The sequence below is a fragment of the Engraulis encrasicolus genome, chromosome 2, assembly GCF_034702125.1.
Source record: "Engraulis encrasicolus isolate BLACKSEA-1 chromosome 2, IST_EnEncr_1.0, whole genome shotgun sequence".
In the NCBI taxonomy this organism is placed as follows: Eukaryota; Metazoa; Chordata; class Actinopteri; order Clupeiformes; family Engraulidae; genus Engraulis; species Engraulis encrasicolus.
Genome location: NC_085858.1, coordinates 23,659,820 through 23,674,445, shown reverse-complemented (window position 1 = coordinate 23,674,445; position 14,626 = coordinate 23,659,820). Strand labels below are relative to the sequence as shown.

The following is a 14,626-nucleotide window of genomic DNA, read 5'->3' as shown; positions in this document are numbered from 1 at the left end:
GTTCAGGAGATATTTCAGTGAGTTAACAAATCATCTCAGGAAACTGGTATTGACAATCTGATTAATTGTCTAACTTATTGATTTAGTTGTTAAAGCTTGTGTGCGTCTTGTGTGGTCGTGTCCTTTATTGTGTGGTCGTCCTTTAGTCTATCTTGTGCCAATATGACCACATATGCCCTCAGGTCATCAGTCTCCCCACCGAATGTAACATACGGATTGGCTGGTGTACGGACCACTGGGGGTAAATGACCTGTTGTGTTTGTACATGCGTATTTGTTTTACTGTGGAATGATGACAACGTGTGGTTACTGTAGTTATCCGGAGTAAATTGTAAAATAGGCTACTCTTACTGCAGTCAGATAGTTACTCTGTCTTGTCACACTGGTAACTGAAGAAATTGGCCGATCACTGGCTTCTAATTACAAACACGAGAAATAAAATCCGTGGACTCGTGGGGGGATAACCACAAACGTGTTCCGCCCATATATAATTTGTGCACGCGACTAAAGTTTGGCAAGCTGTCAGGAAACTACGCACGACTGGACGCGAAAACCATCGAACTTCCCTCAGCCGTGCTCTGGCTGGCAACACTTTCGAGTTAAAAGTTTATATTTTTAAATGGCGCTCTTCCCTAGATGTCTTCTCCGAGGTGTATCTTCCCAAATCAGAAACTTAAATGTAATGCCATCGAGTCCTAAATTCATGTACGAGAGCGCGCGCTGCAGCAGCAATACCTCAGGTAATTCATGTGCCTTCTCTTGCTATTCTTGTTGTAGTTCCTTCCTTTGCTTTCCCACTCTTTCAGACGGATGTTAATCCGAATGCACTGAATAATGTAATATCGAAAAGTTTGATATTGCCTTGGACTTTGTGCAAAACCCAAATATGCCTCAGCTGTCAAAAGTGGCTTCCACGACGACTCAAACGTGTGGCAACCTGGCTACAAGTTTACTGCTGTCCTCAGGTGCTCTGTGGACCATTTAACATTTTTTTTCTGCTTTGCCTGGTGGTCTTGTCGCACTGATACACCAAACTTGAAATACTACTGTTACATTATGACTGTTCTGTACTTGAATATAAAAGTGGCCTTAGGTGACATGGGAACCTTTTAAGTTGTAGTGAATAACAATACCCTCTACTAATGAGAGTTGAGTGGAACCTCACGGATGGCAAGGCCAAACTGTGATAGAACATGCAGTTCTGGTGCTTTGAAACTGCTTCAGCAGATTATGTATTTCCCCAAAGTGTGTACAGTGTGTGCAAATGTGTATGGATGTGTGTTGGCGTGAAATGGTTCAGCTGTGTATGTAGGTCAATGTGTGGGGGCCATGGGTGACTTTTCCTGTCAACACAGGTGTGAGAGAAAGGACTCTTATCGCCGTCAAACCTGATGGGGTTCACCGACGTCTCATCGGCCAGATCATCCAGCGCTTTGAGAAGCGCGGATTCCAGCTTGTTGGCCTGAAAATGCTACGGGTGAGAAAGGAATGCGCACATACACTGTACTGCACTACACACCCTTCTCCACACTTCACAGTCGCCAAACATGTCTTGCCACATCCACTTTAACCAGTCGTGTGCTCTTGTTTGCGTCAGGTGTCCGAGGAGTTGTTGTCGCAGCATTACTCTTCCCTGTGTAAAAAGGCCTTTTATCCCAGCCTACTGCACTACATGACCTCAGGGCCTGTGGTTGCCATGGTAAGCTATTCCTTGTCTGTGGTCTTGGCAAATGTAGACTTCTGTAACATTTCAGGGTTGAGCTCTGATCCGATGGCATGCAGTGACATGTTTTTGTGAATGCTGTAAGACAAGCATGCACACACACACATGCACACGCACACGCACGCACACACACGCACACACACACCTAGGGCAGGGGGACATGTTTTTAACCCCCCCCCCCTCTCTCTCACACACACACACACACACACACACACACACACACACACACACACACACACACACACACACACAAACATGCAGGGAGCATTATTTCTGATGTGATTAGTACAGCAGTTACCTCTTCAGCACAGCAGCTCGTCTGTACACTCTTCATGGGCCAAATTATGTTAATAGTTGACAAATAATAATGGACAAAAGGAAAGCAAGTAAATTGAACTTAACATTTTAACCGAAAAAGTTAAACCTTCATCCTCACTTGGACAAGTGCTGGCCCATGTTATTTCACCAGGGTGAGGTCAGTGACCCTTTCACCATGTCCATTCTGTTCCTGTGTTATATGCTCATTATTATTCTGTAATAATGCTCTAAACTACTAAGGTTTCTAAGTAGGTGTATGTACTGTAAATAGGTGTCTTCTAATAAAACCAAAATCTGCCTGACCTCCGATAAACTCTGCCCGTTTCAGACACCGCTGGGGAAAAATTCAGATCTGATTTCTGTAACAACATTTCCTGCAGGGACTATGAGAAATGAGTCCTGGTCTGTCAGATAATTGCTCTGTTCCTATTACAAGTATCTTTGACTACTAAAGCAAGAGTGGTTGTTGGAGGGAGACGATATCCGTTCAGTTGTCGCTAAGTAGACTTAGCCAACTAATGACCTACAGCCTCAAATCAGACCGTAGACCAGAGGTGGGCAAACTCAGGCCCAGGGGCCACATGCGACCCGCTGAGCCTTTCCCAAGAAAGACCACTTTTAAAAAGTGTCACTCTCACCCAACATTCTTAAAATGACTACCCAATACTTATGGGTTTGAGATTAATCAAGCTTACTGAATTCATCTAAATACATGTCATTAAATGCAACAATACAAAACCCAACAAGTTATGTCAGTGTATTATTTCTTATTATTGACACACAAGTTCACTGCGACATCTGGCCCTTCACTCAATATTCTAAACCCAATATGGCCCTTGAGCCAAAATAATTGCCCACCCATGAGTAGACACTGTGGTATGACCACACTTGCTCACTGTTTTACCTGGCTACTACTGACTGGAGTTAGTGAATGCTTAACTACAAATTAAACATGTTCCAGTTCTATGTAGAAAAATGAATCAGCTAGGGTATATACTTAGGTGTTCATTAAAATGTTTAAATAAAAAACACTTCAGAATCCATCTGTTTCATCTGGTGTGCATCTGAAGCTGAGCATGAAGTAGCAGCAATTATGGCCTCCCTAAGGGAGTTTTTTGGTATGTCTCACTGCCCAGGGCTGGTTTATTGACATTGAGAGATTATCTGGCTCCACTCTGTCATTCAAAACCTAACTCCACTATCCGGGCTTGGACAATCACAAGTACATACAACAGTATTGACTCCTCTGGGTAATTTTGATCAAGTGACTGTAGCCTCTTACTGCAGATGGGGTCGCCGGCGGGCCTATTCACTATTTGCTGAAAATACTCAACTACATCATAACAACATTGCTATGACAGTACAGAGAGCCTTAAGTAACAGATTAAGACATAGCCATTACAATTTTGGTGACAGTAAGGTTATAACATAGGCTCTGCGCTAAGGGGTTAATACCCACTCATCCTATCAAGAATCATGATCTTTAAGATCACATACTGTTTATGAAGGATGGCCGTAATAAAAAAGAATGATATACACTATATGAGAATATAAAACATTGAGCTGTTAAAGGTTTGCTTTTGTGCATACAATCTCTTTTAACTATTCTGTTTTCAAGGGGTGATGATGGCAACAACTTCAAACTAATTAGTCTCATGTCATCATACAACAATGGCACCAGTTAGTCTAATGCCAACACAACAAGGACACTAATTAGTCGAATGTCAACAATACAATCACACTCTCATTAGTATGCTTGAAGAAAATGCTGTGTGAAGTGATGTTAGAGTAAAGGACAAATCCAAACAGTCGTCACTCAAAGACTGCAGGCCAGGGTATACATCAGAGGAGAAAGCCATACTCCAACTAAAACACCAACATTAGTAGTTCTAAATCGAACACAGAAAGGCAATGACCATTGCTAAGTTCATTCTCAAAGGGCATTGTGTTTTTGTAGGTTTGGCATGTGCGTGCCAGAATATATACTGTATATGAATATTTGAGCATGTATTTTTTTGCAATCATCCATTCATTAAAATGTGTGTGTGTGTGTGTCTGTGTGCGCGCGTGTGTGTGTGCACGCGCGTGTGTGTGTGCGTGCGTGTAGGTCTGGGAGGGGCATAACGTGGTGCGGTCCTCCCGCATGCTGGTTGGAGACACAAACCCTGCCGAGGCTCCTTCTGGGACTATTCGGGGAGATTTCAGCATTCATATCAGCAGGTACATTCAAGAAACACACAGTTTAGTACTTTTATTTGGATCACCACACAGGGAAGGATTACAAATCCAACCATTAATGGAAATATTTCCATTAGCCTATAGAATATACACACTGTGTATGTAGGCCAATGAATATACAATATGTGTATAATAGAATACACACACACACACACACACTAAGATGAATTGTGTCTGTCTGTCAGTGGCAGCAAGTCATAGCAAGACTCTGCTTGATTGGAAGTGTTTGTATAGCGTAGTATAGTGCTTTGTTCTGTGTCTTTCTCAGGAATGTGATCCATGCATCTGACTCTGTTGACGGGGCACAGAAGGAGATCGCACTTTGGTTCCAGAACTCAGAGCTGATGGAATGGAAGTGCTGTGACCACGACAACCTGTATCAGTTCTGAAGGACAAAGCAATGGACAATGCAGAGATGGAGGGAGATGGAGAGAGGGAGGGAGGGAGAGGTGCGAGAGGACGCAAGAGGGATAGAGAACAGGTGCAGTGCAACATGGGCAGTGGCGAGCGACGAGTCTCCTACCTCAAGCACTGCTCTTGTGCATCCTTCTGATCAACGCACACGCCCTTAACAAACATACTTGAGAGTTTTGCAGGGGAATGGAGAATCAGTAATCTATAAGGACGAGTGGGTATTAACTTGTAGTTTAATGTAATAACATGGACGTGGTCGGATGTAATAGAAGCGCTTACTGTTAAGGATCAATTGTTCACCTCCTGGGCTGTAGGCTACTCACAACAAACTGCCTATAACTTAATAAGCAAAGACATGGCATTGCTTTTTCAAGTACCAGTAATATATTTTAATATAATGACAATGAAATGGGGACTTTTTAAAGGCAGCATGCGAGTGTTATTGTTGCAAAAATGTATCAGTGTTATAGTGGTGGAGTCATTTTGTACAAAAATAATTTATATGAATTGGCCTTTAGTGTGTCATTTTCCACAAACTGTGTCAGGAATCAAAATAACCAGCAGTGTGTTTTGTATGTTTTAGAGATAACTCAGAACTGTTCAGCAAAATAGTCAACATACAGAGCAGATCACCTTTGTACTAACTGGGAAATATTGATATATGTTCAATGTTATGTGTCTAAGATGAATGATTGAAGAAATGAATGACAAAAAATGAAGAAAGTTCTCCTGGTGTCTATGTGTCTGTAATACACAAAGGGCATGTTGTAACGTCGTAATGTTGTTAACGCATAGGCCTAAACCGTAGAGTACGGCCTATGACAAAACTGCAGTCTGCAGTCTGTCTCACACAGAGGCACTACAGGTCTCTGCAAACAATGTGTTACCAGTGTCACCTTGTGGCTAAAAGAGATATTGTAGACTGATCACTATAAAGCAATTTCAGGAAAGGTTTGTTTGATACTTTTGCTTATTCTGTTAAATGTTACATGTACTCATGCAAGTGCCAGAAATTGTGTAGGATGTACTTTGCTCAATCAGATAAGCATTTGTTTCATCTTTATTTCGATATGTGTCAGTTTGATTAACTTTTTTTAATAGTTTCTCATTGCCACATAGCCCCTCTCATGCTCTCTTTCAGACATAGCCAGTAGTATAAAGCTCAATGGTCAGAGAGGCACTGTGTATCAGACAGCTTTGGTAAGCTGGAGACCAAATACAATACAGTAACACACACACACACACACACACACACACACACACACACACACACACACACACACACACACACACACAGTACTGTATGTTATCTCGTCTGCTTGCATCACCATTCACACAAACATAATTAACAGACAAACTGTCACACTCTCTCTGTCCCTCTGTCTATCCTTCTCTTTCGGTCTCGGTCTCGGTCTCTGTCTCTCTCTCTCTCTCTCTTCCTCTCTCTCACACACACACACACACAGACACACGCACTAAGGAGTTATGTGAGGATTGCATCATGTCCAGCTACCTGGTCGCTTCAAATGCTGACCTGTTTGATATGCAGAATGTAAAAAATGTGATCGATAATTCATGTGCCACACATACAATGGAGTATGGATAATGTACACAAACACAGCATGAATATTCCCCAAACAGTTAATACAGACAAGATAACTTCTAAGTATGAACTGATATAGACTTTGACAGCCCATTCACCATATAGATATGCTCATCAAAAAGTCATGTTAAAGACGGTGTACCCACTGTAATAATGCACAGTTGATGAAGATGTCTGAATATAGAATGAAATAAAACAAAAAATAGGTATGATGACAAAATAAAGCAAGTACAGTAATTAACATGGGTACAGAATGGTTGTGAGGTCATGGCCACCGCCACCACCTGCTCACCCAGGCCTACAGAGGATACAGAGCATCCTGGGCAGTCATGGGTAAGCGGTTATAGGGCGTCAGACTCGTAGCCCAAAGGTTGCCGGTTCGACTCCCAACCTGCCAGGTTGGTGGGGGGAGTAATCAACCAGTGCTCTCCCCAATCCGCCTCCATGACTGAGGTAGCCTGAGCATGGTACCGTCCCGCCGCACTGCTCCCTGGGTGCCACTGAGGGCTGCCCCCTTGCACGGGTGAGGCATACATGCAATTTCGTTGTGTGCAGTGTACACTTGTGTGCTGTGGAGTGCTGTGTCACAATAACAATGGGAGTTGGAGTTTCCCAATGGGCTTTCGCTTTCACTCACCACAGGCATCACTGTTTGGTATGGCAACAACACACAAGCTAAAAGGAAGTCTCTGCAAAGAATATTCAACACGTCAGTGAGGATTATAGACACAACACGTCCCTCTTTGAACTAAGCACTGCACATACAACCTGAGACACAGTAGAGGACAGTATTACAACTGAAAAAAAGACAGATTATTTAATGACACTTTTTGAATGTCTTTTCTCTTATTTTCTATTGATTGACTCACAAGGCTTGTCCAAGATTTATACGATAAGATATGTATGGAGGACTACTGGCGCACAAATAGGATATAAAAGAACTTTGAACTTTGAATCTGCAACCAGCATATCACTTCATAGCTAAGGGAAGAAACCCGGAGATCCTCACAAGACGCCAAGGTATTTACTGGAGACTTTCTTTTTTTTAAAGTTTTTTAAGTTGTTCATGTCTTGAAGTATGTGTTTGAAACTCAACTTAGCGTCAGCGACAATCATAAGCAGGTAACTGTCATCTGCTGTTGTAATTCAGCTGTTGAATGCTGTGGCTGTGTCAGGACCCACAGAGACAGACAAGACGAGAAGTCAAGCAGAGTGAGATTTATTCATAGGCATCAGAGCATCACAGGCAGAATCCAGGGTTTTAACAAAAACATGGCCTACTGGCAAAAGTTCAGAAGTGTCATACCACACGCTGAGAACACCGGAGATCCAAAAGGCAAACTTAGGAGATTCAGCTTCAATAGCAGTTCGGAACAGAGTGACCTGGAGTCCTGTAGCATCCGATGATGAGGCCAGAGAGCTGGGTGAATGGAGATAATGTAGACTCTGGATCAATGAAGTGCAGGTGAAAGAGACAACCAATCAGGTGGGAAGAGAACGAGCAGTGGAGACTGATTGGTTGGGGTGAATAACTAATAAGCAGGGGAGAGTGAACGGGCAGGTGTGGTTAAGTTGGACTGATTGCTCGTTTGGGAACCTGGCCTGGCTGTGACAATACCCCCACCCCCCCTCCTGGAGGCGCAACTGCGGACGAGGGTGCCCGACGAAGAGGTCGACCACGGCGTCGAGGGGCCGGCCGGCATGGGATTGGATTGGTGGAACTCGGCAAGTAGAGTGGGGTCCAGGACATCACTTCTGTTAACCCACGATTGGTCCTCCGAACCATACCCCTCCCAGTCGATAAGGTATTGGAGACGGCCATGGCGACGCCGAGAATCGAGAACCTCTCTGATGGCATACACGGGACCCTCGTCCAGGACAAGCGGCAAGGGGGGTTCAGCAACAGCGCCAGGTTCTGTGGAGGAAGGAGAGTGGGGTGAGTGATAAGGTTTCAAGAGAGAGACATGAAAAGCAGGATGGATTTTATAATCAGGTGGCAGTTGAAGACGATAAGTGACAGGACTAATCTGTTTCACTATCGGGAAGGGACCTATGAATTTTGGACTTAGCTTCTTTGAGGGAAGACGCATACGGATGTCCGTGTTAGAAAGCCACATTTTCTGGCCCACTGCATAGTCCGGCGCAGTCTATCGTCGGTTACCTGCATGGTGTTGATGGCGACGGACAGCCTGTTGTAGGTGGCGGTGAGCTTGACTCCAGACCCTCTGGCTCTCCTGGAACCAGGTGTTCACTGCAGGCATTTCAGAGGGTTCACCAGACCAGGGGAAAAGCGGTGGTTGATGGCCAAGTACACACTGCACACTGGAAAGGGGTTAGACCTGTTGAGGACTGACGCAAGGAGTTCTGAGCGTACTCCGCCCAGGGGAGGAACTTGCACCAAGCGTTCTGTTGGTTGTGGCAGAAGGTGCGTAGGAAACGGCTCACCTCCTGGATTTTCCTTTCCGCTTGCCCATTGGACTGAGGGTGGTATCCCGATGTCAGGCTCACATTGATGCCCATGCGATGAAGGAAGGCTTTCCAAAATCGAGACACAAATTGTGGCCCTCTGTCGGAGACTATGTCTTCTGGTATCCCAAAGTTCCTAAAGACGTGGGTGAACAGCGCCTCAGCTGTCTCTGAGGCTGTTGGGAGACCTGGCAGAGGGATGAGCTTGCATGACTTTGAGAACCGATCCACTATCACTAAGATGCAGGTGTTGCCGTCAGAGCGAGGAAGGTCTGTGATGTAATCCACCCCAGGGTGTGACCATGGTCTTCGTGGAATGGGAAGTGGAACAAGTTTACCAGCTGGAAGATGTCTGGGTGACTTGGACATGGCACAGTCCACACAGTCTGCTACAAATCTCTGCACATCTTTGTTGATATCTGGCCACCAGTAGCGGCCAAGAAGAAGCAAAAGGGTTGCAGCGTTTCCAGGGTGCCCCGTGCCTAGGGATGAGTGTGCTGCAGTCAGGAGTTGGGTTCGAAGAACACGGGGAACAAAGGTGAGGTTGGCCGGAGTGTCTGGAGGTGCTGGATCAGCTTCTGTGGCAGCAGCAATCTGGTCATCCAAGGCCCATTGGATGGGACTCACGACCACACCAGCAGGAATGATTGTCTCAGGCTGCTCAAGAGTTTCCTCCGTGCTGTGTAGGCGAGACAGAGCATCGGCTCGGCAATTGCGGGATCCAGGGCGGTAGCTGATGGTGTAGGTGAAGACCTTGTGAAGAGGGCCCACCTTGCTTGCCGAGGATTGAGGCGTTTGGCATCTCGCAGGTACTGCAGATTTTTGTGATCTGTGAGGACCAGGAATGGATGTTTGGAACCTTCCAGCCAATGACGCCACTCCTCAAGGGCAAGTTTGATAGCCAGGAGTTCTCGGTTGCCTATGTCGTAGTTGCTTTCTGCCGAGAGCTTCCTTGAAAAGTAGGCACATGGATGTAGACGTGGAGGGTTGCCATGGTGTTGGGAGAGGACGCCGCCAACTCCGGAGCTGGATGCATCAACCTCCACGACGATCTGCCGATTCGGATCGGGCTGACGGAGAACAGGGGCCGTTGTGAATGCCTCCTTGAGGTTCTGGAAGGCTCGGGATGCTTCTGGGTTCCATTTTAGGGTCTTGGGTTTCCCACGAAGTAAGGAGGTTAAGGGTGCAGATAGCAGACTGTAGATTTTGATGAAACGTCTGTGGAAATTCGCGAATCCCAGGAAAGGCTGGAGCTCCTTGATGGTCTTGGGAACTGGCTAGGAAAGAACAGTACTCACTTTTCCCTCATCCATGGAGACCCCCTCTGGACTGATGTTGTAGCCTAGGAACTGAACAGAAGGTAAGTGGAACATGCACTTTTCAGCTTTCAGGAACAGGTGGAATTCTCTGAGTTTGGTCAACACCAAGGTGACATGCTTGATGTGTTCACTGAGATTGGGTGAGAAAATTAAGGTATCATCCATGAACACAATCACAAACTGATTCAGGTAGTCCCGAAGCACTTCATTTATGAAACCTGGAAGACAGAGGGGGCGTTAGACAGTCCATACGGCATGACAAAATACTCATAATGACCTGTGGGGGTCACAAAGACTGTTTTCCATTCATCCCCCTGGCGAATGCGAACGAGATTGTACGCACTGCGAAGATCCAGTTTGGAGAAGATGCTGGCTCCTCGTAGTTGTTCCAATGCTGCTGGGACAAGCGGAAGGGGATATCGAAACTTAACAGTGATTTGGTTCAGGTCACGATAATCTATACATGGTCTGAGGCCACCATCTTTCTTTGTGATGAAGAAGAAGGGGGATGCAACTGGAGATTTGGAGGGGCGAATGTACCCTAACTCTAAGGCCTCCTTGATGTAATCTTTCATGGCCTGTTGTTCCGGTAGAGAGAGGGGGTATATTCTTCCACGTGGCAGTGGTTGACACGGGATCAGATGAATGCTGCAGTCCCAGGGTCTCTGAGGGGGCAACTGGGCTGCTCTTTGTGGGCAGAACACATCCTTGTAAGTTTCATATTCAGACGGAATATTGACAGGACTACTCTGGTGGGGGCTCTCTATGGAGGTTGCGTTGAGTACAATGGAAGGTTGGGGACTGCGGCGTAGAGGGAGTTCAGGGCAGCAAGATGGTATGCATCCATCACCCCAGCTAAGAATTTCGCCAGTGTCCCAGTATACAGCGGGTGAGTGTTTGACTAACCAGGGACGCCCTAGAATCACTTCAGCAGTAGAATCTTCTAGAATATAAAGGGAAATAGATTCTACATGCAAGAACCCTATGCGCATGACTAGACCCTCTGTTTGACTCTTAACAAGTTTGCGTGTTAAGGGCTTACCCACTATGGAGTTCACGTTGAAGGGGGGTTGGCTAGGGGCACTCGGGAGCTGGAGGTGTCTGCAGAGGGAGCCCGAGATGAAATTCCCTGCTGAACCAGAGTCAATCAAAGCAGAGACAGAATGGGATGATGAGGAGTGGATCAGCGTCGCTGGCATAGTTAAAGGCTTAAAATGTATTTCAGGAGCACAGACTGTACTCACCGATGGTCGGGAGGGACGAATGGCACATTGGGCGATGAGGTGATCTGAGCCTCCACAGTAAAGGCAAAGACGGTGTGACATTCTTTTTTGGCGCTCAGCAGGGCTGAGTTGGGTCGTGTTCACTTGCATGGGCTCAGCGGTGCCTCCTGAAGCTGCAGCTGCAGTTGATTGGGATTCTGGGGTGAATCGCAGATCCTGCAGGCAGCCCTCTCGCCGGTGTGAAACCCGAATAGCCAGCTGAATGAAGCGTTCAAGGCCCATTGCATCGTCGTAGGCAGACAGCTGAAGTCGAAGTGAGGGCTCCAACCCTTGTCTGAAGGTGGTGAGAAGGGCAGCTTCATTCCAGCCACTGGATGCGGCGAGGGTCCGGAACTGGAGACCATAGTCAGTGACCGAGCTTTTCCCTTGTCGGATGGCATGCAACTTGGCTTGGAGTGCAGAGTTTCCCTCTGGAATTCCAAAGACTTCAGTGAAATGGGTCAGAAAGCTGTCCATTGAATCAATTGTAGGTCCGCCTTGGCTCCACACTCCTTCAGCCCATTGGAGGGCACGACCAGTGAGCAGGGAAACGATGCAATGCGTGATCTCTCGGTGGGAAAACGGGCAGGTTGCATCTCCTGGGCAAGGCTGCATTGCAAAAGGAATCCCTTGCACTGTTCAGGTGTTTTCCGGAGTATGGAGTTGGGTTTACCACTGGACTTGAGGCCATCCTGGCTGGGTCAGGTGCTCGTGCTGTAGCGGCGAGGGTTCTGCGTAGCTCCTGGACCAGCTCCTGGATGGGATCGTTTTGTTGGGTGGCCATTGTCTACTGTGCTCTGGCCTTCTGTCAGGACCCACAGAGACAGACAAGACGAGAAGTCAAGCAGAGCGAGATTTATTCACAGGCATCATAGGCATCAGAGCATCACAGGCAGAATCCAGGGTTTTAACAAAAACATGGCCTACTGGCAAAAGTTCAAAAGTGTCATACCACACGCTGAGAACACAGGAGATCCAAAAGGCACTTAGGAGATTCAGCTTCAATAGCAATTCGGAACAGAGTTCAAGGAACAGAGTGACCTGGAGTCCTGTAGCATCCGATGATGAGAGCTGGGTGAATGGAGATAATGTAGACTCTGGATCAATGAAGTGCAGGTGAAAGAGACAACCAATCAGGAGGGAAGAGAACGAGCAGTGGAGACTGATTGGTTGGGGTGAATAACTAATAAGCAGGGGAGAGTGAACGGGCAGGTGTTGTTAAGTTGGACTGATTGCTCGTTTGGGAACCTGGCCTGGCTGTGACAGGGGGTGCATCCCAATATGTGGCCTTGCCTCCTCCACTTGCCTCCTCCACTTGCTTCCCGTCATGATGACATCACTGACAACAGCATTATATTTCAATATCTTGCAAAAGCTCAATTGTAAAGTTTTTTTCTCGTTTGCAATTGGGATGGTGAATGAAAAATAGTCCCTCAAAAGTTGTTGTGGCGAGGCTGACAGCTGGGAAACTTAATCGTTTTCTCCACGGAGGAGGGGCCAGGAGGCGGGACAAGGAGACAAGCACAAGTGGAGGAGGCAAGGACACATATTGGGATGCACCCAGGCTGTGTGCTGTTGGTTTTCATGGCCACTTCCCTGATCCTCTCAGCAACATTTGATGACAGAAAACATAGTGAGGAATGGTAAGTTGAATTTGTATCGTAAGTAGTTTTCATCTGGCTCAAGGGTGTTTTGGCCTTTTAACCCATTTTAGCCTAAGGCATCTGCAAAAAAAATGCCTGCTGTAAGCCCTTTTAGGGAGAAGGTGCCCTCTGCATATTAAAACCTAAATATCCCAGCCTCCGAAGCACATAAAAACATGAAATAAGTTGCATTATGTAAGGGTTAACGTTCGGCGAGAAGGTCGCTACCGTGGAATAGCAGCACGACAGAGAGAATCTTTAGACCCCGACGCGGAGCGGAGGGGTCTTGTTCTCTCTGAAGTGCTGCTATTCCACAAAGCGACCGACTCGCCGAAAGTTAACCCCCATATTATATGAATATACTTAAATGATTCACACATGGCGGGGACATTTCTTTAGGCCTATTTAATGTTAAGATTGTTGCTGCGCAAAACAAAACAGTGCCGTTGTGGAACACCGCTAGGCAACAGCTAGGTAGCCAGGACAACAGGTGTAGTCTATCACAGCAGCTGATTAGAGTCTTGTTGAAAAGTCACTTTAGCAGTGAAAAGTCTTGTTGCCATTGACAGCGGTCTGTTATAGACCAACCCGTCCGTTATCGAAAAATAACAGACGTGCGAACGTTGGGGAGCCCAGTTGAAATGAATGGAGCATTCGACCGATGACGTCACACCATATAATAAAATGTGTTAATGCACCTCTAACATACCCACATTTTTGAAATTTAAAAAAAGCTGAAATCTCAAGTGCCTGAATGCAATGCACATGTCGCTGCAGGCGCCAAAGGTCAAACAACACATACCGGTATGCAGCATCGGGCTAAAATGGGTTAAACACATACACCCTCACATGAGTTCCATGACCAATTAGGCCCCATCCACACGAGAATGATTTCAAGTGAATCCGATATTTTTGTTTATCGTTTGGACCTCACATCCACAAGGAAGCAGCGTTTTGGTTGCCCCAGAACAATGTTTTTTGAGACCTAACAGTAGGGCTGTGGGTTACTGTGCCTGCGACCCGGGTTCGATTGTGGCCTGGATCATTTGCACGTCCTTCCCCATCTCTCTCTCCCCACTTGTTTCCTATCCCACTCTCACTGACCTCTCACAAATAAAGGCACAAAAGCCCTAAAAAGAAATAGCCGCCAGCTCACTAGAGCTTGCAGAGAGCATCTTCACGGTTTGCCCATTTGGTTTCAGGTTCTCTAACCCAGTGTTTCTCAACCTTTTTTTTAGGCGAGGCACCCTTTCAATTCATGAAAAATTTCAAGGCACCCCAAACCAATAAGCCGTAACATGGCATTGCATCCGATACCACAGGAGCTTAGAAAAGTAACACATTTGGAGACGTCACACAACCTACGTTCAAAGTTGCAGCTTAATGGGGTGACCTAAATTTACTTTATTGTGCGTAAATGGCAGATGAAAGATTCCACTGACTATGCATTCATTTATTAATTTAGACAAATATGCATTATATTACAGAATTGATTTATCAGCCACATTTCCGCGGCACCCCTGAGGGAGGCCTGCGGCACCCCGGTTGAGAAACACTGCTCTAACCAGACCTAGGCTAAGATGGAAGAACTATTGCCCTTAGCCGCATACTGTAGAGAGAGTGTCCTCACTTGGTTGTTGC

At 46.2% G+C, this 14,626-nt stretch overlaps 1 protein-coding gene across 1 annotated transcript; it reads left to right on the top strand.

Moving 5' to 3' along the window:
• The first annotated feature begins 306 nt into the window (after window positions 1-306).
• On the top strand, window positions 307-5,943 carry nme4 (NME/NM23 nucleoside diphosphate kinase 4). The gene is made up of 5 exons (XM_063214370.1): window positions 307-739; window positions 1,355-1,476; window positions 1,597-1,698; window positions 4,148-4,260; window positions 4,547-5,943. The coding sequence occupies exons 1-5, from the start codon at window positions 619-621 to the stop codon at window positions 4,665-4,667; spliced, it is 579 nt and encodes a 192-aa protein (XP_063070440.1). The 5' UTR covers window positions 307-618; the 3' UTR covers window positions 4,668-5,943.
• Window positions 5,944-14,626: the final 8,683 nt, after the last annotated feature.

Excerpts from the sequence above, each read along its gene's own strand:
- nme4 (XM_063214370.1), top strand. The coding sequence starts at position 619 with ATGGCGCTCTTCCCTAGATGTCTTCTCCGAGGTGTATCTTCCCAAATC. Across the intron at positions 740-1,354 it reads CTGCAGCAGCAATACCTCAG|GTGTGAGAGAAAGGACTCTT; the intron begins GTAATTCATGTG and ends CTGTCAACACAG. Across the intron at positions 1,477-1,596 it reads TTGGCCTGAAAATGCTACGG|GTGTCCGAGGAGTTGTTGTC; the intron begins GTGAGAAAGGAA and ends TGTTTGCGTCAG.